The 27,151-nt window shown below is 44.5% G+C and overlaps 1 protein-coding gene and 1 long non-coding RNA gene across 7 annotated transcripts; one reads left to right on the forward strand and one right to left on the reverse strand.

Annotated features, from left to right (window-relative positions):
* The first annotated feature begins 2,238 nt into the window (after positions 1-2,238).
* Positions 2,239-20,948, forward strand: LOC129466515 (pregnancy-specific beta-1-glycoprotein 3-like). Of its 6 annotated transcripts, XM_063621039.1 has the most exons (7): positions 2,239-2,627; positions 3,872-4,237; positions 9,870-10,148; positions 12,872-13,150; positions 13,551-13,805; positions 18,510-18,602; positions 20,860-20,948. In XM_063621039.1, exons 1-6 carry the CDS (start codon positions 2,564-2,566, stop codon positions 18,566-18,568), a joined length of 1,302 nt encoding a protein of 433 aa, XP_063477109.1. In that variant the 5' UTR covers positions 2,239-2,563; the 3' UTR covers positions 18,569-18,602; positions 20,860-20,948. The 6 variants fall into 6 exon arrangements, with proteins under 6 accessions (XP_063477109.1, XP_063477112.1, XP_055106161.1 ...); XM_063621042.1 differs by lacking the exons at positions 18,510-18,602; positions 20,860-20,948 and adding an exon at positions 18,896-19,413; XM_055250186.2 differs by lacking the exon at positions 20,860-20,948 and having other exon boundaries at positions 18,510-18,966.
* Positions 7,802-26,585, reverse strand: LOC134733026 (uncharacterized). The gene is made up of 3 exons (XR_010116588.1): positions 26,395-26,585; positions 9,974-10,080; positions 7,802-8,025 (listed from the first exon to the last, which is right to left on the reverse strand). It is a non-coding gene; the product is annotated as an uncharacterized lncRNA (long non-coding RNA).
* Between the last annotated feature and the right edge of the window lie 566 nt (positions 26,586-27,151).

Here is a 27,151-nt window from a genome sequence, read left to right on the forward strand (position 1 = left end):
ACTGGGACCAGGAGCTCACGCTGTGACTGAGAGGTGGTCACTTTAAATGTGAGGGCGAATGTCAGAATGGTCAGTTTAAAGAAAGCAGCTGGAGAGAGGGGAGCCCAGAACACCAAGCAGCAGAGATGCCTCTAAGATTTTATCTCTGGCCACCAACTGGAGCCACTTGAAGCAGATACAGTATTGGAAACTGCCATGGTGACCAAGCCCTGCTTCTGATTTGAGGCAAATAAACTTACACCTTAAAAAATGAACATCAAGGCAACATGACACTATGAGCATCATGACATCCAGGGACACCAGCAGGGTGTGGTGCTGTGCCCTGGAGTCAGAATCCTGGGTTCTGGTCCCTGGGAGTGAGAAAATGAAAATGACTTGTGCCTGCCCCCCTGACATTGATCTTCCCACCCTGCTGCTCCCTATTCTGCTCCCAAGCCCATGTGCAGTGCTCAGCCCCAGACATCACTGCCCCAGGGTATACACAGTGCCGCCTACTGCACACAAACACAAACTCACAGAAGGTGACAAAAATCTGCGTTTGGGAGATCTGATTGTGAAAGAGGGAGAACAGTGAACGTAGAACCACAGAGACTGGGACTCACAGGGCTGGAAGGTGACGGAGCTGTAACATAACATACGTGTGACCTCGTGTGAAGTGTGCAGATCCATGTGGAATAAAACATACAGCCTGGCCTGGGATTGCTGCCGTTCGCACTTCCCTCCTTGTCCACCAGTGGGTGACAGAGTCCCTCCCAGCCTGGAGCCTTCCCAGGGAATGCCAACGTCCCTCAGCGGAACCCACAGCCCAGCACGGTCCACCCTCACCAAGGTCACTTCGGCTCAAGTCCTCAGCGCCCTCCGTGCTCCCCACACGGACTCTGTCAGCTCCTCCCTGACCTGGCGGCCGCCAACCTAACACCACTCCCTCTACAGGTAGCTCCTGCCCCACACACCTGCTCCTTCCCTGGGCCCAGCTAAAGGCATCTCCCAGGGCAGTGCTGGTGCACGCGACGCCATACTGGGCGCTTTCCCCTCGTGACCTCCCTCCATCCTCATCAACTCTTTTTGTCACTGCTCCCTAAATGCCCACCCCTGCTCCATCTGTCCTGTTCCCTGGGGCATCCCAGGCCAAGCCTAGCACTGACACAGAACAGCGGCTGCCTGAGGGCCCACAGCCTCCCCGGGAATCAGCCAGGCACCCTGTGACCTGCCTGCCTACTGCACCCCGGGGGGCTCACAGCGCGTGTGATGGTCACACACAGGCACCATCCGGGATGTGGCCACCTATCCCCAGCTGTCCCTTGGGAAGACAGACCTCTCCTGTGTGCTTACGGGGAGAAGGTGGGTGTTATTGCTCTTTGCTCACAGAACACAACTCACCCCCACCCGCCCTCTCAGGTGTGAGCAACATCCCTCCAGACAGGCTCTCTGGACACTGCCTGTTCCTCCGCTGCAGACAGCAGCTTGGCCACGTCAAAACCCTCAGGACAGACCCCTGGGTATGTCAGCACATAAAAGCCTGAGCCCATCATGGCCACGGAGTAAGCCGGGATGAATCTCTCCAGCTCTGAACCCCTGCTCTGTCCCAGGCTCCCCCTCCTGCATCTCAATGAGCCATGTCCCGCGGGGATCCTGGGTAACTCCCCACTTCCTCCTGAACCACAAAGGGGAAGGTGTGGTGACCACAGGACAATCAGCTGGGCAGAGAAGAGAGGACCTCAAAGATGGTCAGGAAGAACCTGAGAAACCCTGAGCTCCAGCTCAGCCACCACACCCCAGGGACCCATAGAGTGACCGAGAACTGTCCCTTTGACTATGGGACTTACAGCTCCCACTGAGCAACCAGCACAGGCCTCAACTCCCAAGAGGCATGAGAGATTCACCCTGCACACCTCCAGGAAGGACAGTTTCCTCTGGGACACCCAGGTCCTGAATGTCCATCTTTGGAAGCTGCAGCCAAGCTAGACACGATTACAGAAAGGAAGGGTCCCTCTCACCAGGCAACACACAGCTCACCCACAGCACAATGGTGCATCACTGTGACAGGGACCTGGTGCAGCTGCAGCCTCCTGCACTGAAGGGGAGAGCCAGATGGGGATGAAAGAGGGCAAAGGCCGTGAATGTGCACCCCGACCCAGAGCCATGGGGACAGCAAGAGGCTGAGGCCCCGGACTGCGCTTGCCCACCTGTAGGGTATGTGTGTGACTGTATGGGTCTGTGTGTGTCTCTTCTGTGTGTGTGTATGTGTGTGTCTGCACAAAGTGTGTGTTGAGGTTTGGTGAAAGAATCACTGCTGAAAAAGGCAGAGCCTCCACAATTCCCAGGGACCTGAAACACAGACAAAAGGAAAAACAGAAGGAGGGACAAGGAGGCAGGACCGAGAGAGGAGGGAACAGAGAGGTGTCCTGGGCCTGACCCCGCCCATGAGCTTGAGAAGTGCTCCTGCCCCGGGAAAAGGCTCAGCGCAGAAGGAAGCAGGACAGCACAGCTGACAGCCGTGCTCAGGAAGCTTCTGGATCCTAGGCTCATCTCCACAGAGGAGAACACGCAGGCAGCAGAGACCATGGGGCCCCTCTCAGCCCCTCTGTGCACACAGCGCATCACCTGGAAGGGGCTCCTGCTCACAGGTGAGGAGAGAACTTCCTGGGAGAGGACAGGAGGAGGAAGCAGGGACACTGCATGGGGTCTCCTGGAGAGGATGGGGTTCCAAAAAATAAAAGAAGCCAGCAATTTGGGAGGCTGAGGTGGGTGGATCACAAGATCAAGAGTTCAAGATCAGTCTGGCCAACACAGTGAAGCCCTGTCTCTACTAAAAATACAAAAAATTAACCAGGTATGGTGGTGTGCTCCTGTAATCCTAGCTACTCAAAAGGCTGAGGCAGGAGAATCACGTGAACCCAGGAGGCAGAAGTTGTAGCGAGCCGAGATAGCGCCACCGCACGCCAGCCCGGGCAACATTACGAGACTCCGTCTCAAAAAAAAAAAAAAACAGAAAAAAAAGAAAAAAGAAAAAAAGGGAAGAAGGCTCTGTTGGAGCCTGGATAGGGGAAAATACACCAGAGAGGGACAGGGGTCAAAACAGAAAAGCCACATTGAACCGGAATTGGTAAGAGGTAGGAAAATCTTAAGTGTTCTGTTTTCCTGATAAATCATCAGAGGCCACCACATTTTGAAAAATGATAATAATAACTATATCAGGTGATACTTCAAATAAAAACATAAGCAGGGCATGAAACACTGTCCTCAGCAAAAAACCTCAATAATTGGGGGAAAAAAAACACCCAGGGCATGGAGGGCCCTGAGAAATCTCACATCTACAGGAGTCTGCGGCCTGTTCCTTCCAGTGCAGTCTGCACTGAGATGCAACCAAGATCACAAAAGTCCCTGTCCTCACGGAGCTCACGCTGCCATGAGGAGGAAGACAGACATGCAAAGAGATCTAGAATGTGAGGTCAGGTGTTGACAAGAACCCTGGAGGGAGCAGAGCAGGGAAAGGTCAGAAAGGGAAGACCCAGGGTCTCTGAGGGAGGTGTCAGGAAAGAAGTCTAAGGATGACCTGATGTGAGCAGGACCTGAGGGCAGTGTGGAGGGGGCCATGTGGACCCCTGGAGAAGAGGATTCCAAACAGAAAAATGCCAAGGTCAGAAGTGTTGAAGGAATGGGGGTCATGGTGCTGACCTTGACCTAGTAGGACAGTGGGACACACACACATACACACACACAAACATGCATGCCCTTTTTGTGTGTCTGTGTTTGTGTGTGTGTGTCTTCAAGGCTGAGGATTGAAGAGACCTTCTCAGGACCCAGGGCCCCATCTTTTCACCCCAGTACATAGGTCTCAATATTAACTGATGCTCTCTCCACCTCCTAGCATCACTTTTAAACTTCTGGAACCCGCCCACCACTGCCCAAGTTATGATTGAAGCCCAGCCACCCAAAATTTCCGAGGGGAAGGATGTCCTTCTACTTGTCCACAATTTGCCCCAGAATCTTCCTGGCTACATGTGGTACAAAGGGAAAATGAAGGACCTCTACCATTACATTATATCATATGTAGCAGACAGTCAAATAATTATACCTGGGCCTGCATACACTGGACGAGAAATAGTATATTCAAATGCATCCCTGCTGATCAAGAATGTCACCCGGGAGGACGCAGGATCCTACAACTTACACATCATAAAGCGAGGTGATGAGACTACAGGAGTAACTGGACATTTCACCATCACCTTATACCGTGAGTGATTCCACATGATCCCTGGCTGTTGGGGGGCAGGGATCATTTCTACTTCACACACACAGGATTGTCAGGCATGGACTGTGCCTGTGTCCCTCTCTGCATTATATCCCAGGCTGGGGTTTGGGCATTTAGTGCAGGACATACACAGAGGAGACAAATTTCAGCAGATCAGAATTCCTTTCCTGCATCCAGACCCTGCAGACACTTGCTGCAGAGGAAGGACAGTCTGATGCGGTGACTCAGCAGCAGGAGATCAGTCTCAGCCAAGCACATCATGCCCTCTTCATAAATTTCACCCTGAGAAAGACCCTGGAGAACTGAGTAGAGCTTGGCCTGAGGAGCCCCCTGAGATACTCTCAGAGAAGCTCAGTCCTAGAAGCCTCAACCCGAGACCCCTGTCCCTAAATCCTTACTCCAGATAAAGCTGAGGAGCCTGTGCCAGGGCTGGGTTGTGGCTTCTTCGGCAGCACTTACTGGGACCCAGGATTTACCAGCTGTCTGAGGACTGTGTCTCCTGGAGCTGCTCACCAGCCAGGGCTCAGCCCTCAGAGCCTCATCTGGGCAAGGACAGAGCTTTCTTCACCTGAGACTCAGAGTGCAGAGGACAGAAAGACAAGCTTTGTAGACCATCAGCCAACTGCCTTGGGAGGCTTAGGACAGTCCATAGAAAGTCTAATGTCCCCAGAAGCAGAAACAGAAGAGAGAAGATGTACCAGGTAGCAGCTTGTCCACAGGGATCTGACCTAAAGGTGATTTCTCATGGAAGGAAATCAATAGTAAATGCTGTTTGTGTGAACACCTCCACTGTGCCAAGCATTAGGTCAGGTGACTGTGAATAATTTAAAATTTATTCACAGATAGCATGAAAAGCCACAGTCCATTTGCCATTTACCTTATTTGACTGAGAGAAAACTGAGGCACAGGAAGGCACATTCACTCAGCCAGAGTCACACAAACATAAAGGGGAGATCAGGGTCACATGAGGTCTGTCTGCAGCCACAGGCCCATCCTCTCCTCCACCAGAAGTGAGGGCTTACTGGGTTCCAAGGACCCCATAGTCATTTATTGGGCCAAATTCTCTCTTCTTAGGCATCCAAACCTCAGAGGAGTGAGAGCAAATGGTCAGCTGTTTAGTCTGTACCCCAGAACTGAATCACCTGCCTCAACCGTCAGAGTCAGTGCAAAAAAACTGTCCAGGCCTCCCCCATAGATCTTCACCCCCATCACTGAACCTGAAATCATGTGTTTCCCAAAGTGTCCATGTCACTGTTATGATAGGATCAAGGAGAGGACATTGTTTTCTTTCCGCGCTCACCCCCTACACTAGCACAGGCCCAGCAAGAGAGACACACTCAGGAGCTCTCACATAACAAATGAAGGAATCGAATGAAGAATCGAATGATCCAAAACCTCTTTAGAGACGGGATCTTGGATGCAGAATCCTAGGAGGTTCTAGCCATACCTGTCCCTTGTCCTTCAGAGGCTGATACCCATGTTTCATCCCCCCATTACCTCTTGCCCCTAAAGCCACCCCACCTCATGTAACTCTGAAGCTCTTTGGCCACCGGAGGGTTCTCAGGGCTCCTTGGTCCTGGACTGTGGAACTGGGGGCACCTGGTCCCTGGGGTCTCTGAAGTCAGTGTAGCCCTCACTGCTCACTGCCATGGTGTCTCTCCCTCTCTCTGCTTCTCTGTGTCCCTCATCTTCCTCCCACTTCATTCTGACTGGCAAGCCCTGTCCTGCACAGCTTCTTCCTCCACCCCTAGGCCTTCCGCAGACACTCCCTCTAACTAGGCTGGCTGTTCTGTTCCCTTCCCGCTAACACTGTGGCCTGGCCCACCTCCCAGGAAATAGGAAAGGTGCAGAAATCACTGCCATGGCCACTCCCGTCAGGCTTCATCTCGAGCCAATGTCCCCAGGTCACTAAGAGAATGAGTTTCCACTGTATTCTCATCCAGGGCTCTTTCCCTTTGTGAGGCTGACCTGTAGACAAGACCATGGGATAGGGATAGGCAGTTCCTCCATCCACTCTTAGAATTGCCAGACAAGTTCTTCTGGCCTCCTGCACACACACAAAAATAAATTATTGAAATGGTGATATGTAGTCAAGAAAGATTTTAATGACTCCAAGTCTGCCAAACAGGACGACAGATGTTTATTATTCCTCAAATCAGCCTCCCCGGTGGATCAGGGGTTAGAGATTTTCAAGGATAGTTTCAGGGGCACAGGACTAAAAAATGAGTACTGCTGATTGTTTGGCGATGGAATCATGCGGGCAGAGGGAAATGATCTGTTTGTGCTTGAATCCACCTCTAGGTAGGGACCACATGACAGGCTGAGCCATTAGTCATAGGTATGGATGAGGTCAGCCGGTTGCCAGAATGCAAAAGAATGAGAAACATCTCAAAAGACCAATCTCACGTTCTACAATAGTGATGTTATCTACAGGAGCACTTAGTTACAAACTTTGTAAACTCTGGCCAAATGACAATTGAGCAGTCAGGGATTATAGAAACTGTGCCTACATTTTAGCACAATTCAGTTCCCTCCTATCATCTTAATCTCATGGTCTTTCACTAGTTTTACAAAGGCAGTCCCTGGGCAAAGTAAGGGTGTTAGTTTTATGGAGGAACTATTCTCATTCCTGCTTCAAAGTTAAACCATAAACTAAATTCCTCCCAAGGTTAGCCTGGCCTATGCCCAGGAATGAGTGAGGACAGCCAGCCTGAGACTAGATGCCAGATGGAGTCAGCCATGCTAGTTTGCTGTCACTGTTGTTATCTTTGCTCTGACTCACCAGGGTTTCAGAGGCTGGACAGGCCTGCAGTCCCCAAAGCCCATGGGCTCATTTCACCCGTTCAATCGTGACTCCATCCTCAACCTGCTATGGAGCTCACATTCTCTGGTCACTCCGTAGAGACTTCTGGCTTCCTATCAGGCATATAACAAGCTTGAAATTTGTCACTCGGTTCTAACACTAAGTAAAAAGCTGAACAAACTCAAAAGTCAACAACTCGCTAAAATCCCTCAGAGATGGCTGGGCACAGTGGCTCACACCTATAATACCAGCACTTTGGGAGGCCGAGGCAGGCACAAGGTCAGGAGATAGAGACCATCCTGGCTAATACGGTGAAACCACATGTCCACTAAAAATACAAAAAATTAGCCGGGCGTGGTGGTGGGGGCCTGTAGTCCCAGATACTTGGGAGGCAGAGGCAGGAGAATGGTGTGTGAACCCGGGAGGCAGAGCTTGCAGTGAGATGAGATCATGCCACTGCACTCCAGCCTGGGTGACAGAGCGAGACTCTGTCTCAGAAAAAAAAAAATGCTGTTAGAGAAATGAAGAATGCTTTTGATGCTTACTGGTAGACTGCACACAGCTGAGGTATGAACACCAAGCTTGAGGATGTATCAACAGAAACCTCCAAAACTGAAACAGGAAAGTTCAAAAAGAGTGGGGAAAAAAAGTGGAATAACATATTCAACTTCATATTTAATATTTCATTTTGACAATAGCAATTTTTAAATTTTGTAGTTGTGGGACAACTACAAAGGCTGTAACATACACGTAATAGGAATACTGGTGGTTTTGGGGACCAGTTGGAGGTGGCCACGTGGGTGCTATCTGATGGTTTCACTGCCTGTGCCACATACAACTGTTTCCTCATGATGATGCCGTTTTCATGAGTTGGAGTTCTTCGTGTGGGGAGACACACGAGCCATTGGCATCTCACTTAGACTCTTCCTAATTCACACAAACGTAAACTCCAGTGGTGTTTTCTGAGCTTAAGAGAAAATGAAGAAAGCATTTCACATACCTGTTTTGGGCTCCTCCCCATTTTTCCTAACTCTGCACAGAAATTAGAAGCAGGGAGTTCTTTCTATATTTACTAACATAACACACATCGCTTCTTTTAATTTGGCATCATTCCTCCCTTTATGTAATTGATGCACAGACCAGTTCTGTCCTTTTAACGGGACTCTCTCTACTTAAGGAGTTGCTAATTTCAAATCACCTTTGGCATCTTTCTTTGAGCATCATGTGATCCTGCTGGAATTCATGGCACACCTCAACCTTATTTTAGTCTCAAGAGAAATACTACCAGCAATTGATCTTAGATGTTTGAACCATCAGTAAAAATTTCCACTTATGAAAACATTTTAATGTTTCCTCTACATTTTTTTTTGTTACTGGAGTCAGAACATGACATGAGGTCTAAACCCCGGACAACTTTTTATGGGAAAATTCCAGTATTACAAATTGAGCATCCCAAATCCAGAAATCCAAAATCTGAAATGCTCCAAAACTAAACACTTCTGAGCACAGATGTGACGCTAAAAAGAAGTGCTCACTGGTGCATTTTCGATTTTAAATTTTCCAGATTTGGGATGCTAAACCATTACATATACTGCAAATATTCCTAAATTACAAAAAAATGAGAAATCCAAAACACTTGGTTTGAAGCTTTCTGCATAAGGAGCACTTTATCTGTATGAACTATAGGCATGAGGCTGTACAGGAGATCTCTAGAACCTCCTCTTCCTGCATAACTGAAACCGCACACCCACGGAACAACGCTCTATTCCCCTGATCCCAACTCCTGGAAACTACTATTCTACTCTCTGATTCACCCTGGAATCCACTGATATGAGGTGCATAGAGTAGTCAAACTCAGAATCACAGAGTAGAATGTCTAATGAGAGAAAGTATCTGCAAGACTTCTTCCCAAATATTGGTCTAATATCCACCAAACACATATGGTCCATGAGGGCCAGATTTCCATTATCAGTTCATGTTCGCCCTTTCCACCACTCAGTTCTGCATTTGCAAACATCCTCACGTATTTCTAGAAAGACGCACATGGTCCCCACCTGATCTCTACAGGGGGAAGGGAGCATCATGGACCCAGAACAGGGAACATGGTCTTGGTCCAAAGCTATCAGCTCTTGCCTGTCCCCTTCACTCTTTGTAGGTCATTCCTTGGACTCTCCTCTATCTTTAGAGGTCACTGGCTCAAGTCAGTCACTATGAGACACCTGGGAAAACGGCCCCACCTTGTGGCTCCACTGCCTGATGACTGAACTGACCTCCAGGCTTGACTCTGGTCTCCCCTGTGTTATTTCTGCTGAAGTACCCAGTCCCAGGCCAGGCTTTCCAGTACCCAAAGGGTTTAAGGACAATGGGAAGTTCCATCATCCATCTCTAGGATGTCCTTGGAAAGGGAAGCTGCAGAGAAAACATACCTCGGGGGGCAAAGTAAGACTGAAACTAAGAAGATTCCAGCACTGCATGCTCCAAGTGAGGACCACAAGGTGGGCCAGGCAGTTGGAGACGGAGGGACTCAGAGAGGAACCAGGGGCTGTGACTGCTTGTCCTGTGTCTTTCCATGATCCAATGCTGCTGCTCAATTCACACTTAAGAAAGTCTGTGATTCTCTCACATAAAGCAGGCAGCCTCACAATCTCTGAGCCGTCAGATTGCCATTCATCTCTCTTGTAACACACACACCTGCCATGGGCTTTTAAGGACTTGGGTGGGCTGAGAGGTGGGAAATACCAACTCTGATTGAAAAATGTCTTTGGAGAAATCAAACGTGCCACACAGGTTAATCTTCTGTTTTCTGCACAGCGGAGACTCCCAAGCCCTCCATCTCCAGCAGCAACTTAAACCCCAGGGAGGCCATGGAGGCTGTGATCTTAACCTGTGATCCTGAGACTCCAGACGCAAGCTACTTGTGGTGGATGAATGGTCAGAGCCTCCCTGTGACTCGCAGGTTTCAGCTGTCCAGAAGCAACAGGACCCTCTTTATATTTGGTGTCACAAAGTATATTGCAGGACCCTATGAATGTGAAATACGGAACCCAGTGAGTGCCAGCCGCAGTGACCCAGTCACTCTGAATCTCCTCCGTGAGTATCTTCTGTTCCTCTGGGAGCCAGGCTGCCATCCCAAATACACGTGGCCAGAGGCCAGACCTCTCAGTCCCTCTCAGGTCCAAGTACAGAGACCTTTACCCCTGGACATCAAAGCTGGCCATGACTTTCTGCCCCAGGCAAACCAGAGTAGGCCTAGGCTTGATCAACAATAGGAGAAAAGAGGCTGCTCCTGTCATGGAGACTCAGGCTCCACAGCTTGTGATGGGAGAAACAGGTGAATGTCTCAGGCTCCAGATCAGTGAACACAGCCGGGATTTGGCTGGGACTTCACTGTTGCGACTTGGCTCACAGGGTCACTGTGGCCCTTCCACAGACCAGGAGCTTCCCTTCCCTCTGACAATATCTCCTGTGACTTTATTCTCTTTGCTCCAGATGGCCTGGATGCCCCCACCATTTCTTTCTCATACACCTATTACCATACAGGGGAAGTCCCCAAGCTCTCCTGCCTCACAGACTCTCACCCACTGGCAGAGCATTCTTGGCTGACTGATGGGAAGTTCCAGCAACCAGCACAAGTGTGCTTTATCTCCCAAATCACTAAAACGTATAGAGGGGTCTAAGTCTGTTTCATCCATAACTCAGCCACTGGTAGAACAAATCTCATAATCAAAAGGATGATAGTCCCTGGTAAGCGGATCCCTGGAGCATTGGCAATATGTGTTCCAGTGAAGTCTATCTAGCTATCAGGGAAGAGCCAACTGCCCTCTGTAAAGGGAGAGGGAAAATCAAAACCCAAGACAGGGAATATGTTTCTGCTCCAAAACCACCAGCTTTTGCCTATCCCCTTCACTCTTTCTAGATCATTCTTTAGACTCTACAGTAACAATGAACAATCTCAAAGGAAATTAAGAAAAGAATTTCAATTCACATTAACATCAAAAGGAATAAACTATTTTGGAATAAGTTTAACCAAAAAGGTCAAATGATTATACCCTGAAAACTACAAAATATTGCTGAAATAAATTAAAGATGATATCAATATATGGAAAGACATTTCATTTTCATGGATTGGAAGAATCAATATTCTTAGAAAGACAATAATACCCAAAGTGAGTTGCAGATTCCATGCAACCCCTACCAGAATCCCAGTAACCTTTTTTGCAGAATTAGAAAACTCTGTCCTAAATCTGACCTGAAAGGCTCTTATTAATGACTGCCACAACAGAAACACTGAGAAAAAGATGCAACCACGAAAAGGTGGAAAGTTCTGATGACATAGAAAATAGCAATCAGCCTTTCTCGCATCCCAAAGCCTTCAAAAATATACGAGTGCAGCATGGGCAGTATGGAATTGACCGAAAACTAATCGCCAAGCTAGAAACGTGGTGAGAGAAAAAAAAAGGGCAAGAATATATTTGGCTTATCAACTCCCACTTTTGCCTACTAATCTGATGCTGAAAAGAAATGCTCACTGAAGCATTTTAGATTTTGAATCTTTCAGATTTGGGATGCTAAACCAGTAAGTATATGACAAATATTTCAGAATCAAAAAATGTCAGAAATCCAAATCACTTTTTCTCCTAAGTCTTATGAAAAAGAAATAATCTGTGTGAACTATAGGCATCAAGCTGTACAGCAGATCTCTAGAACCTCCCCACCTTGCATAACTGAAACTGCACAGCCATGAACAACTTCTGATTCTCCCCACTCCCAGCTCCTGGCAACCAGCAGTCTCTTCTCATATTCACTCTGGAATCCACTTACATGAGGTCCCTAGAGTAGTCGAACCCATGGAATCAGAGAGTAGAATATCCAATGAAAGAAAATATTTCTAAAACTTCTCTCCAAATTTGTCTCATATCCATCAAACAAACACGGCCCATGAGGAACGGATTTCCACCAGTTCATTCCCACCCTTTCCACCAGTCAGTTCTGCATTTGCAAATGTCCACATGTATTTCTGGAAAGATTCACATGGTCCTCACATGCCCTCTGCAGAAGGAGAGGAAACTTAAAGAACCCAGGACAGGGAACATGGTTCTGCTCCAAAGCCACCAGCTCTTGCCTGTCCCCTTCACTCTTTCTAGATCATTTCTTGCACTCTGCTCTATCTTTAGAGGTCACTGGTTCAAGGAAGTCATCATGAAACACTTGCAAAAAACTGCCCCACCTTGTGCCTCCACTGCCTGATGACTGAACTGACCTCCAGGCTTGACTCTGGTCTCCCTTGTGTTATTTCTGCTGAAACATGCAGTCCCAGGCCAGGCTGCTCAGTATCTTCAGGGTTTCAGGACAATGTGAAGTCCCATTATTACTCATCTCTAGAATGTCGTTGGAAATGGAAGCTGCAGAGAAATCACATCTAGGGGGGCAAAGTAGGATGGAATTTGGAAGGGGCCCAGCAGTTGCACATTCCAGGTAAGGAAAACAAGGTGAGCCAGCCAGTCAACTGATGAGGGAGGGACTCAGAGGGGTACCAGGGGCTGTGACTCCCACTGACGTGTCTGTGCATGACCCAAAACTGCTGCTCAATTGACACTTGAGAAAGTCTGAGCTTCCCTAAGACAGAGCAGGCGGTCTCACAGTCTTTGAGCCCTTAGATCATCATGCATCTGTCTTGTGACACACGCACCAGCTATTGGCTTTCAAGGACTTGGGTGGGCTGAGAGGTGGGAGATGCCAACTCTGACTGAAGGATGCCTATGGAGGAATCAAAGATGCCACACAGGACAATCTTCTCTCTTTTATCCACACAGCAAAGCTGCCCAAGCCATACATCACCATCAACAACTTAAACCCCTGGGAGAATAAGGATGACTTAACCTTCACCTGTGAACCTAACAGTAAGAACCACACCTACGTGTGGTTGCTAAATGGTCAGAGACTCCCGGTGAGTCCCAGGGTAAAGCGACCCATTGAAAACAGGATCCTCATTCTACCCAGTGTCACAAGAAATGAAACAGGACCCTATCAATGTGAAATATGGGACCGATACGGTGGCATCCGCAGTTTCCCAGTCACCCTGAATGTCCTCTGTGAGTATCTTTTGTTCCTCTGGGGGCCAGGCCACCAGCTTAAATCCAAACGACCAGAGGCCAGGCCTCTCAGTCTCTCTCCGGTCCAAGTATAGACACCTTTACTTCTGGACATCCGAGCTGGCCATGACTCCCTGCCCTGGGAAAACCTGGGTAGGCACAGCCTTAACCAAGAATATAAGGGGAGGGGACGCACTTGTCATGCGAGACTTGGGGCCCACAGCTTGTGATAGGAGAAACGGGTGAATACCTCAGGCTTCGGTTCAGTGAATACAGAGGGGGTTTGGCTGGGACTTGAGGGTGTGTCTTGGCTCAGAGGGTCACTGTGTCCCTTTAAGAGACCAGGAACATCTCCTTCCCTGGGATGACATCACCTGTGGCTTTATTCTTTTTGCTCCAGATGGTCCAGACCTCCCCAGAATTTATCCTTCCTTCACCTATTACCGTTCAGGAGAAAACCTCTCCTTGTCCTGCTCCTCGGACTCTAACCCACCGGCAGAGTATTCTTGGACAATTAATGGGAAGTTTCTGCTATCAGGACAAAATCTCTCTATCCCCCAAATTACTACAAAGCATAGCGGGCTCTATGCTTGTTATGTTCGTAACTCAGCCACTGGCAAGGAAATCTCCAGATCCATGACAGTCAAAGTCTCTGGTAAGTGGATCCCAGCATCCTTGGCAATAGGGTTTTAGGTGGAGTCTATCCAGCTTTCAGAGAAAAGTCAGGAAAACGTTTTTATTCCCAGCCTGTGTCCCATGGGCACAAGCAAATCCCAAAATCTCCTACTGAACCCTCCCAATTTGTCTCTACAGACTCTCTCTTCCTTGTTTTTCTATTTTCTCATGTCTAACCTTGTGTCTGCCCTGAGAAAGGTAGGGAGGGGGCTTTATCAGCCCTGAGCCCTATGTGGTAAAACAGGCTTCACAGAGGGCCAAGAAGGAGAGTCCTCAAGATCAAGTTGCTTCTCGCTGTCACCAACACATCCCCTTCTGCCACGTCTTTGTTTTCTTGTACCTATTCCATGAGCTACAAGGAACATGTGAGGCTTTGAAACAAGCTCACGCTTTTCCCCAAATGAGAGGAGGAAGCCCCTTGGGTGAGGAAAGAGCAGCTCAGACTCTGCTTCCTGCTCTGCTCCGGGCTCCTCTGGTGACTGGCCCTGCCTGACTCCACCTGGGGTGGGACCAGCATGTGTGGAGAAAGAGCCCTGGTGGCCTGTCCTGAATTTGGCTAAATCGAGCTGCCAGTTGAAGCCAAGCCTCCCATGGGCCAGGCTGCAGGGAAATAAGAAGAGAGGGAGCCTCAGGGCAGACTCCTGAGCTGCATCCTGGCTCTGAAGTCACCGGCTGTATGAGGCTGTGGGCACAACACGTGGGACACAGCACAGAGGACAGTGACTGATGCAGTGCTGGAGAAATAGGGAGATTTGCCCCTGGGGCTCTGCATGGCAGGAAAGGGGCAGTGCCAAAAAGCGTGTAATTATAGAGAGGGTAAGACTACCAGACACTTTATATATATCTAATATAAGACTTACCATTAACTATTTCTAAGTGTACAATTTAGGGCTGTGTAACCATCACACCATCCATTTCCAGAACTTTTTCCTCTTACCATATTAAACCTCTGTACCCAATAAACAGTAACTCTCACTCCTTCTTCCCCTAACCCTTAGCACCTACCATTCTACTTTCTGTCTCTATGTAACTGGCTATTCTAGCTATCTTTTATAAATGGAATTATATAATAATTATCCTTTTGTGTCTGGCTTATTTCAGTTAGCATAATATCTTCAAGGTTCATCCATTTTGCATGATATATTGGAATTTTATTCCTTGTTAAGGTTGAATAACATTTCAATGTATAGATACACCTCCTTTGCCTACCCACTTACCTTTCAATGGATTTTTCAGTTGTTTCCATTTTTTGTCTATTGTGAGTAATGCTTCTCTGAACATCAGTGTACAAATATTTGTTCAAATTTCTTTCAATTCTATAAGGAGCATGTCCAGAAGTGGAATTGCTGGATCAAATGGTAATCTATTGTTTAATTTTTTGAGAAACAGCCACACCACCTTTTACAGTGGCTATAACATTTCCCATTCCCATCAGCAATGCACTAGAGCTCCAATTTTTCCATCTACTTGAAAACACCTGTTGTTTTTTGTTGCTGCCATTGTTGTTGTTTATCAAAGCCATCCTAAATTGTGTGAGGTGGTGTAACATTGTGGTTTTGATTTGCATATCTCTAAGTATTCGTGATGCTGAGTAACTTTGCGTGGGCTTATTGGATATTTGTATATCTTCCTTGGAGAAAATTCTATTTTAATCCTTTGTTCATTTTTTAGTTGGGTTTTTGGAAGTTTGCTGTTGTTGACTTGTAGATTTTCATGTATTCTGGAAATTAATTTCTTATCACACATATAATTTGCAAATATTTGTATCATTTCATGGGTTGCCTATTTACTTTCTTGATAATGTTCTTCGATATATAAAAGGTTTTGATTTTTATGAAGTCCAATTTATCCATTTTATTTGTTGCCTATGCTTTTGTTGTTACAACCAAGAAATCATTCTGAAATCCAGTAGCATGATGCTTTTCTTCTAAGAGTTGTATAGTTTTTGCTCTTACATTTGGATTTAATCTATTGTGGGTTAATTTTTGTACATGGTTAGGTAAAGTTTCCACTCTTCTTGCCCTTCGATATCCAGGTTTCCCATTGTCATTTGGTGAGAACACTGTCCCTTCCCCATTGAATGATCTTGGCACACTCGATGAAAATCATTTGGCCATATATGCAAGCATTTCTTTCTGGGCTATTATATTTCATTAATTTCTATGTCCTCCTTTATGCCAGTACCACACTGTATTGATTACTGGGGCTTTGTAGTAAATGCTGAAATCAGGAAGTGTGAGTCCTCCAGCTTCATTCTTCCTCTTCAAAGCTGTGTGTCTATTTAGAGTCATGAGATTCAATATAAATTTTAGGACAGATTTTTCTTTTTCTGCAAAAATGTCACTGAGATTCTGATAGGAATTGTATTGAATCTGCAGCTCACTTTGGGTAGCACTGTCCTCCTAACAATATTAAGTCTTCCAATTCATGAAAACAAAATGTCTTTCAATTTATTGATGTCGTCGTTCATTTCTTTCAGCAATATTTTGTAGATTTCAGGTAGAATCATTTCACCTCTTTGGTTAAACTTACTCCTAAATATTTTATTCTTTTTGATGTTAATATAAATTGAAATTTTTTTCTTAATTTCCCTTCAGATTGTTCATGGTTAGTGTTTTGAAATATAACTGATGTTTGAATGTTGATTTTGTACTGTGCAACATTACTGAATTTATTTCTTAATTCTAATAGGTCTGTTCCATCTTTAGGATTTCATACACATAAGTTCAAGTTATCTGTAAACAGGAATAATTTTACTCCTTCCTTCCAATTTGAATGTCTTTTTTTAAATTCTTGTCTAATTTTTCTGACTAGACCTTCGATACTATGTTGAATAAAAGTGTCAAAAGCAGGCATCCTTGTCTTGTTCCTGCTCACACAGAGAAAGCTTTCAGTCTTTCTCCATTGAGTATGATGTTAGCACTGGGTTTTTCACATATTGCCTTTATATTGAGGTGGTTTCCTTCCATTCTTAGAATGTTTTTATTATGAAAAAATATTGAATTTCATCAAATGCTTTTATTGATTCAATCTTATTACTGATTATAGTTCTATTCATATTTTTATGTGTTTCTAGGAGTTTGTCTACTTCATCTACTTTATCCAATTTATTGGCATACAATTATTTATAGTACTTTTGTAATCATTATTTTATTAGAATTGGTAGTAATCTCTTCATGCTTCATTTCTTTTTTCTTTTTTTTTTTGTGAAGAGATAGACAGGCTCTCACTCTGTAGGCCAGCCCAGGACAGAATACAGTGGTGTCATTATGGCTCAATGCAGCCTCAACCTCCTGGGCTCAAACAATTCTCCTTCTTCAGCCTCCCAAGATGCTAGGACTACAGGTGCATGCCACCATGCCCAGCTAATTAATTTTTTTTTTTTTTTTTTTTTTTTTTTTTGGAGAGACAGGGTCCCCTCAGGTTACCTATGCTGGTCCAAACACCTGGCCTCAAGAAATCCTTCTGTTGTGACCTCCCAAAGTGCTAGGACTAAAACATGACCCACCATGCTCGGAGTCCATTTTCATTTCTGATTTTAGTAATTTTAAACTTTTCTCCTTTTTTCTTGGTCAATCTGGTTAATGGTTGTCAATTTTGTTGATTTTATTTTGAAGAATCAACTTTTGGTTTCATTAATTTCCTCTTTTTTTTTCCATTCTCCATTTTATTTATATCTACTCTAATCCTTATTATTTCCCTCATTCACAGTGCTTGGATTTAGTTTGTTCTTCTTTCATATCCTGAAGTATTAAAGTAGGTTCTTGACCTGAGATCTTTCTTCTTTTTTAATGTAAGAGTTTACAGTTATAAATTTCTTGCACAAGACTCAACTTCTCTGAACCTCTGATTCCTCCCCTGAAAATTGCAATGAGAGTGCTTTCTTCATACCATTCTTTTAAAGGTTTAATGCAGTCAATGAAACAAGATGCCACACACAGAGGATCCAATGTCAGCTGCTATATTACTACCATCATCATTAGCCTTGAGGTCAAATAGTCCTAGAATCAAATCGCAGATCCACCTGTCACTAGCCATATGACACCTGGAAAGTTTTTACACCACTCTAAGCTTCTGTCTTTTCATCGGCAAAATGGAAATAATGCCTACCTGACATGGTTATTGTGTGGATTAAATGAGATACAGGTAAAGTATTTAGCACAGGGTGTGGCACACAGGAAGTGCCCTTCAACAGTACCTACCTTTTTCCATATGTATATGGAAAAAGAGGTAACACATAAAACACTAGGACATGGTTACTGACTGCTTATGGGAGAGAAAGAAAAAAAAGCTAAGTCCAAAGAATCAAGCCTGGTATGTTAGTTTTTACCAACTGAGATGCACCCAAGATGGGATTAGACATACAAGATAATTAATCAGGGAGGACACCTGTGAGGGAATGTGGGGCAGGCATGAAGGTAGCATGGGAGAACCCACAGACCACTATGCAGAGCTGATTCCTGTGAAAAAGAAAGAGAAAGAAGTTTTAGGTACCAATGCAGTTCTAAGAGTTTTTGCAAGGCTGATGGGGAGTCCTCCAGCCAGTCACCCATTAGAGTTAAAGAGAGCCTCAGAGAACTAGGCTTGCTTTCACGCCCTTGCTGGGAGCCTGTGGGAAAGAAGCTTTCTGTGCAAAGGAGGTGGTGAATTTGAAATGCACTGACCTGGGCCTTCTGTCAATCAGGTCCCTGCCATGGAGACCTGGCAGGATCTCATTCACGGCTGCCACAACAGAGACGCTGAGAAAAAGATGCCACCATGAAAAGGTGCAAAGGTGGTAAGTTCTAATGACATAGAAAATAGCAATCAGCCTTTCTCATCTCCGAAAGCCTTCCAAAATATCTGAATGCAGTAGAGAATTGACAGAGGACTGATCACCAACCTAGAAACATGGTGAGAGGGAAAAAAAACTGCAAGAATATCATCATCTCCCATCAATTTTCCAACAGAAATAATGTAGTCCTTGAAGAAACAATTCTACAGTACCTCATGTTACATGCTTGCTCCTGAGGCTCCCCCATGTAAAATAACATCAACTTCTTTCCTTCTTTTGTTTTCTTTCCATGACAGCTCCTTCAGGAACAGGACATCTTCCTGGCCTTAATCCATTAGAGCAGCCGTGATGTCATTTCTGTATTTCAGGAAGACTGGCAGGCATGATGGCCTTTTCTCTTATCCTGGTTCCTGCAGGGCTGACTGCCATGCTTGGGAGAGGGAAAAGACTTATTTGCCTGTGTCTGGGACTGGATCTCCTCCTTCCTCCACTAAACTCCTGCTTCTCAGCCCTAATTCCTGCAGTTCCCTTTCTCCCTGGCCTCTATGCTCCCTGTGCCCCACTGTCTTTTAGATATAATTATCTCCAGCGTCTGCTCATTTGTTTCTCAGATTCAAATGAGAAACACAATTCCACATGGTGAAAGCCTCTTCATTATTTTTAACATCTCTCTAAGTGTAATTCTCTCCATTCCCATAAAGCTCAACCACTTCTCAAAGCATTGCTTGACTTCTTGTCTCCAGACTTTGAAACCTTCCTTGCATATGACTGCCTCATTACCTTTCTAAAATCTAGTTATTTCACTTAATCAAGACTCTCCAGGGGTCTACTCTAGGCTGTTTGATAGAATCTTCAGGGGTCTACTCTAGACTGTTTGATAAGTTCACCTTTCTTCTATTTACTAAGGCTTCTCACTTCCTTTACCTCTACTTCCTAGTATAATTCCTCCATCCTAATTAGAACTGTCTTCCTACACATCCCTGCCCCTTCACCCATATAGACATAAAATTCTTAGTTCCAATGCTATGTCTAAAAGCAGAATGAAATCCCCTCCACCATCTGCACTGCAGACTTAACCACACGTTCATCACAAGCAACATCTGACCTCGTGGAGAACAAAGACTTTAGGATTAACATGTGAACCTGAGACTCAGAACACAACCTGTGTGTGGTTGAGATCTTTTCCTGATGACCAGTTCATGTGTTTAAAAAAGATACATAAATGAAGAAGGCAAGGTCCCTAACCTAGGAGACATAAAGCCTAAGACAGGAAATGAGACCTGAAAATAATCATGATACCAAAATAGAAAAAATTGAATGCCACAAGAAATCAGAGAAATCTGATGGAAAATAGAGCTACATATTGGAATCACTGGAAAATATTTTTAAAAGTGGATGCTCAAGCCCCACCCATTAGTTCCAGTTTAAAGGTCTGGAGAGGGACCCAGGCATTGGTAATTTTTAAGTCTCCCCTGACACTACTAACATGTAACAAGGATGGAGAACTCTTGTTGTAATAGGTAGAACTTAAAACTAAATCAATGATTTTCAGCTGGAAGTACTGGAATTACCTAAGGACCTTTTTCAACATACATAAGACTATACTTTTTTGGCCCTATTTATGAATGGGCTACACCAAGCACTCAGTAATCCAGTTGAGAAACAGAAGCTGAATGGAAAACCCAAATTATCTGATATGTTAAATTATATAGAAAGCATTTTCAAATAAGTGATAAGTGATGCTAAACCTTCTCTAAATAATAGTTATGGGAATGTTAATAATATGAGCATTCTAGGCTGGGCACGATGGCTCATGCCTGTAATCCCAGCACTTTGGGAGGCCGAGGTGGGTGGATCACAAGGTCAGGAGATAGAGACCATCCTGGCTAACACGATGAAACCCCGTCTCTACTAAAAATGCAAAAACAAAATTAGCCGGGCGTGGTGGCAGGCACCTGTAGTTCCAGCCACTCAGGAGGCTGAGGCAGGAGAATAGCATGAACCCAGGAGGCAGAGCTTGCAGTGAACTGAGATCGCACCACTGCACTCCAGCCTAGGTGACAGAGTGAGACTCTGTCTCAAAAAAAAAATTTTTTAATGAGTATTCTAAAAATTATATGAAATTTCTGAAAATCAAATATGTTATCATAGTGTCATATACCACAGAAGTAACTAGATTTGTATGTGAGCTGTGTCTTTACCATAATAAACTCTCATTAGATTTTTAACCATAGTCATTTTAAACCTTTGTCCTTCCCAGACAGTTGCTTTGATTCTTCCTCAAAGTATTTACAATCAGCTACAGTCCAAAATTGCTTTTTCTTCAAGGAGACTTATGGAAAAGACTCTGACAAGGACTCTTGAATACAAGTTTCTGATAACTTCAAGATCATACCACTGGACTAAGAATTTTCAAAATTTTAATGAACAGGTTGATACCTTCATGAAATTCAAGACAAAGAAGAAAAAAACTCAATGTTATTGGACTAAATAATCAAAAGGATAATGTCCTCATAATTTTTTATTTGAAAATGTGCTGATTCTTTGAATGTTTTATTCTCCAGATTTATGAACTTTTTTCCTTGAGCAATTGGTAAAGAATACTTTTGTAAACAAAAATTGAAACATTTGCTTTTGCTCCCTATCTGAGTGCCCCAGAATTGGGAAAGTATTCATATGTTTATGATAATAAAGTTATTTTCACAAGTTCAGTAAGAATCTGATCTCTTTATAACAAGACACGTTTGAAAACATTGGTTATATTACCAAGGCTTTGACTGGGATGTTATATTTGAGAATATACATAGAATAAACCCATAGGGAATGCAGGCAAAGTCTGAAGTTGGCCTTGGTTTGGCTTCCTAGTCTCAAGAGGCTTTTGGAAGTTTAATCTGAGATTCTTATTAAAAACTTCTAGCAAAGCGAAGTTTAAAACGAGCCTCTACGGCCCATTGCTACTCTTGCCGCACTTAGGTAAAAAATCTGGGCAAGTTCGGTGAGACTCAACCTATTTTGCAAACAAATTCATCCTACTGGAATTGTCTTTGGTAAAAATAGAGGTTCCTATAGAGAGAAAAACTATGTTGAAAAGAAAAACTGTAGTACACCTGTTACCAGATTGAACCACTGTTCATTATCTTTGAGTATTTATAATCCACTGGTAGACTGGACTGGACCGTGAATTATTTTAGTTCTTCCCATTCAATTTTCTCCAATGAAATCATTAAGAACAAGAGCGGCTCTGTTCCTGAAGCCATATAAGCTGGAGGTGGACAACTCTATGTAAATTTCATGGGAAATCCCTCGTGACTGAGGTGTGGGCCACTAAGAGCTCACCAAATGTTCAACACCATAACTTAGAGACACTCAAACTGCAAACCACGACAAGTTGATGACTTTACGCTGTGGGCAGCTTTTCTCAAGATGTCAGAACAAGACTATCAATCATGATGAGACTCTTACCTCTCTTAATTTGTCCTTGCTTATGCCTGTCTCCTTTGCTTCCCAGAATAATGCTGTACTTAGGATTTCACAAGAAGTAGCTTCTGAGAGTAAGTTAACAGTGTCAGATATATCAGGTCAATCACATTTTTTTTTTTTAAGATGGAGTTTTGCTCTTGTTGCCCATGCTGGAGTACAATGACACAATCTTGGCTCACCACAACCTCTGCCTCCTGGGTTCAAGTGATTCTCCTGCTTCAGCCTCCCAAGTAGCTGGGATTACAGGCATGCACCACCACGCCCAGCTAATTTTGTGTTTTCAATAGAGACAGGGTTTCTCCATGTTGGTCACGCTGGTCTCGAACACCTGACCTCAGGTGATCCGCACGCCTCAGCCTCCCAAAGTTCCGGGATTACACACGTGAGATACCACACCCAGCCCACACATTTTTACATAACAAGAGATCCTTTAGTCCACTCAAAGGCTGATGTTAGCTGCATGTGTAACACAACTTTTTCCTCAAATGTATGGAGTTTTTTTTAGACTTGCACTTCTATACTTGCCTATTCTCACTCCCTGTTTTAATTTAACATAGACATGCAATGCTAGATAATAGAATTGCTCTCTACCAGCTGAACAGCGAGGATCCTGTGCAGTTTCTGACACTTCTTGTTGCACATGGATAAATACATCGGGTATTACAGAGACTCAGTTGTAAAAATCAATAAATGTGCTGCCTGGTTAAAATGACTAGACTCTTTTGGCTTCTTCTTTGATCTATCCTATTGTAGTTGGTTTGCATCTTGCCTAAGGTGCATATTCCAAACTCTTGATATTTTCCTCCTGATAGTCATGCTGGTAGTCTCCCTTGTGCGGTGGAGAGAACAAGAGCGGCTCTGTTCCTGAAGCCATATATAACTCCATTCCAATATAATGAGTCTGTTCACAATTGGGAATCGGTAAAATGCCATTAACAAGGAAGTGAAGATAATTTAAGTTTAGACATAAGCAAGCTAAAAGAACATATTTTTGAGGCCTCTCAAGCACACTTAACTGCTTTACCTAGTGCTGAAGTTTTAGAAGGTATCTCTGAGGGGTTATCTAATCTCAACCCCATTCAATAGGTAAAATCTCTGGGAGGATCCACTATTATTAATTTAGTTCTGTGTATAATTTGTGCTATAGGTTTATTGTTCATGTGTAAAATTGGAAAAAATATTCTTCAATCCAATCGTGATCAGTGCCAAGCTATGACTGCTATGGTTCATTTAAATCAGAGAAAAGGGGGAGATGAAGGGAGACCCCCTGAAACTATTGCTATAGAATAAAAGATGAAATGCTCCAGATTATTGTAAATACAAAATTGCATGCAGGATTGTGTAAAGACAAATGCCAGGTTGGGCTGCCAGAATGAGCCAACAGCACATGATGTGCTTCCCCTGCAGAGAGCCTATGAATGGTTGTGCAGTCAGGGAGGTTTCACATTACCAAGATTACTATCCCAGAAAAGCAGATGTCCATAGCTCTGGGAATGGAATGTTATCCTTTTGGAGAGCCTATAAATGACCCTAAATCCCTCACTAACCTACCCCCATTCTCACTAAACTTAATAATAAATGCTGGTATATCCAGTGCATTGGCAGCATCGCAGGACCAGAAGGCGGTGATCCCCCTATGCCCAGCTTTCACTATCTTGTGTGTGTCTTTTATTTCTCAACCTGCCGATCTGTCTGGGAACACAGAAAGAGCCCCATTGCATTGCAGGGTGCAGGCCAGATCCCGCAATATAGTCCCAGCTACTTGGGATGCTGAAGCATCTGTAGAGGGAGAGCTGCCCCAAATCATAAATCACAAATAAAAGCCAATTACATCTATAACTAAATTAGTTGTAATTTTGTCTTATCACACATGCTCACAGCAAGCAATGGCCAGTGGAGTCTCTCAGGCTGCATCATTCTCACCCTGACCCTCCTGCCTTTCTCTTTCACTTACAGGGACCCTTATGATGACACTGGGAGCCACCCAGCTAAGGCAGAATAAGCTTTCCATCTCAAGATACTCAACTTCATCACCTTTGAACAGTGTTTTTGCCAAGAAAAGTAAATGCATATGTTCCAAGAGTTAGGATGTGGATTTCTTTTCTTTTTTTGAGACAGAGTTTCACTCATGTTGCCCAGTTGGTGTGCAGTGGCACAATCTGGGCTCACTGCAATCTCCGCCTCCCAGGTTCAAATGATTCTCCTGCCTCAGCCTCCCAAGTAGCTGGCATTACAGGTGTCCCCCACCACACCCAGCTAATTTTTGCATTTTTAGTAGAAACGGGGTTTCACCATGTTGGCCAGACTGGTCTCGAACTCCTGACCTCTTGATCCGCCTGTCTCAGGCTTCCAAACACCTGGGATTACAGACGTGAGCCCCTGCACCCAGCCCTGATGTGGACATTTTTAAGAGGCCATTATTCTGCCTCATACAGGTCACTTTCATAAACATCACCCACAACAAAAATGTTTTGCCTTCCTTACATGTCTCACTTTTCTGTCTGCACAAACCACAGTGAAACACACTAGCTCTGCTATGAAGTGGCTGGATGACCCTGGGCCACTCATTTGACCTCCCTCAGCCTCTTTCCTCATCTGCAGTGTAAGGCTGACTCTTACTGCATCAGAAAATGACAGTGGAAGAGTCAATTAACATGTGTAAGACATTAGTCACAGAGCCTGGTTCCTGATGAGCCCTTGGTAAACATTCCTTTCTGTCCTTTCCTTTCCCCTTCCCATTTTTCTTGCCCTCACCCATCTTCTCCTTCAACTCCTTTCTCTTCAGTAACTTACTCAGTCTAACCTGCCAATTAAAGAAGCCACACTACCCATTCTCTCATGACTCTGCTGGAATGTTCTTGTGATGTGATCTGCTATCCACTCAAGGCAATGGGTATTATTTATACGGAGAGGTCTGTTTGCAACAAGAAATCCTTTTTATGTTCACACAAAATTTATACACAATTTCTCTTAACTTACACGTACCAGTCTCAATTCTATCCTGTTATTTCATACATGTACTTCATTATTTTATTCTTCAGTCTTTCTCCTTACACCTTAAAAATTAGGATAGTACAAAAACAAAAATAATGGCCTGGGCCAGAAGAGGGGATTCCTTTAGCAAGATGAATGCTTTCCTTTTTCAAGATGAATGAATGCTATGTGCAAGGCAGCCCTGAAGCCCATTTCTGGGTTTGGCTTACATCAAAGCCATTTGACTCTAGGACACATTCTTAGATTCCCAGGAGATAATGATTGCCACGGAAGCCACACCCACTCTGAGTATTCCTACTGTTGGGTAAAGGAATGTTTCCAGAATGTTGTGCATTCTGTTTACTCCTCCTAAATTCTTCCACTCCTGGAAGTTAAGCTTCCCCACTAATCAGCTTCATCTCCAGCTGGCCTGCCTGGACCCTGACCGGAAAATACCTCCCCACTCTGGATGACCAGGGTGGCACCTTTGTCTATGCCCATAATTATAACAGCTCACACTGATGTAACACTCACTATGCACCAGGCACTATCCTAAGAGCTTTCCAGGTAACTACAGTCCTCATCAAAAAATCCCAAGTGCCACAATCCCCATTTTTAGATTAAAAAAACAAAAAACTGAGGCAGAGAAGCATGTGCCCACTGTCACCTAACTCCATAATTCAACCTCATCCTCCACTTCATCTGGTAAGAGGACACTCTAAGATGTACAAGGTCTCCTGAATGACATCCTCCTCCAAAAATGATTTTTATCCCATTTACTTTCAGGATTTGACAAACAGCCAGCATTTTGTTTTCTGTCTCACCCTTCACTTATCCACCTGTTCCCTAAAACTACACTCACAACTACACAACTACACAGCCCTGCATAAAAGCTAGCTTTTAGAAACCTCAATCTCTTTTGGAAAAGAGAAACGCCAGCTTCCAAGTCTCACAAAAAGTCATTTTTTATTCTATTGTCAACTATTTGCATAGCCATTCTCTGGCCATAAACGAGTGCACTAGAAACAGAAAGGGCAATGAGAAGAAAGTAGGAGGAGGGTGAGTTTCTAGATAGACACACAGGGAAAAGATTCTGAATCCAGAAAAATTCATAAAATGCACCCAGGTTGTGTGGCTTTGAGCAATGACAGCCCCACCTGCCACTTTCCATGGCTGTTGGCCTCTTACTTCCTTCTCAACCTGCCCCTCCTGGTCTTGCTTTCTTAGACCAATACAAACAACCAGGGAGCTGGGGTCAGATCAGAACACACAGCACTGAGTGGTAGGGTTGGGAAAGACAGAAAAGGAAGATGAGTGTTTGACTCATGAGGACCTGACTCACCTGGGTACACATCACCTAGGAAGGCAATAGATTACTGAAGGGCTTTGCAGGACTCATGGTGGTTATCCAGAATGACTGACTGAGGCAAGGGTCTTGACCAATTGAGTTTCATTGAGCCAGAGCTTGACGGTGCACCCTGGGAAAACATGAGTTGCAAAAAATCTCTGTGGCTTGTGTTTTCTCTGAAGAGGTTTCAGGAGGCTTAGTATTTATAAATTTGATTAAAGGGGAGAAGGCAGGTAGGAAGAGATGGAGTGGGCAGAAAATTGATCTAATCTTATCTTTCTTCTGTGCCTCAGAAAATAAATATTATCAGAATGAGAGTTAAAATACTTCAGTTTTAGGAGCTAGATTTTGATTGCTCACTTAAATTTACAATTGGCGTGTCTTTCTTTTACAAAGAAATATACATCTTGAAAGGTTCTGAAGCCAAGAAAAAACAATTTGTTCAGGGAATCATCTGGAGATGCCCGAGATCTTTGGCTTTCCTGTTTACCCCGTTCTTTTTTCTTTTCTTTCTTTTTTTTTCTTTTAGAGACACAACCTTGCTCTGTCACCCAGACTGGAGTTTACTCACTGCAGCCTTGAACTCCTGGGCTAAAGCGGTCCTCCCACCTTAGCCTCCCAAGTATCTGAGACTATAGGCATGCACCATTGCACCTGGCTAATTTGATTTATTTTATGTTTTGTAGAGACGTGACCTCCCTTTGTTGCTCAGGCTGGTCTTAAACCCCTGGTTTCAAGTGATCCTCCTGCC

Source organism: Symphalangus syndactylus, chromosome 17 (genome assembly GCF_028878055.3).
Source record: "Symphalangus syndactylus isolate Jambi chromosome 17, NHGRI_mSymSyn1-v2.1_pri, whole genome shotgun sequence".
In the NCBI taxonomy this organism is placed as follows: domain Eukaryota; kingdom Metazoa; phylum Chordata; class Mammalia; order Primates; family Hylobatidae; genus Symphalangus; species Symphalangus syndactylus.

Coding starts and splice junctions, on each gene's coding strand:
- LOC129466515 (XM_063621040.1), top strand. CDS start 2,564: ATGGGGCCCCTCTCAGCCCCTCTGTGCACACAGCGCATCACCTGGAAG. Junction 2,628..3,871: donor GAAGGGGCTCCTGCTCACAG/GTGAGGAGAGAA, acceptor TCCACCTCCTAG/CATCACTTTTAAACTTCTGG. Junction 13,151..13,550: donor AGTCACCCTGAATGTCCTCT/GTGAGTATCTTT, acceptor TTTTTGCTCCAG/ATGGTCCAGACCTCCCCAGA.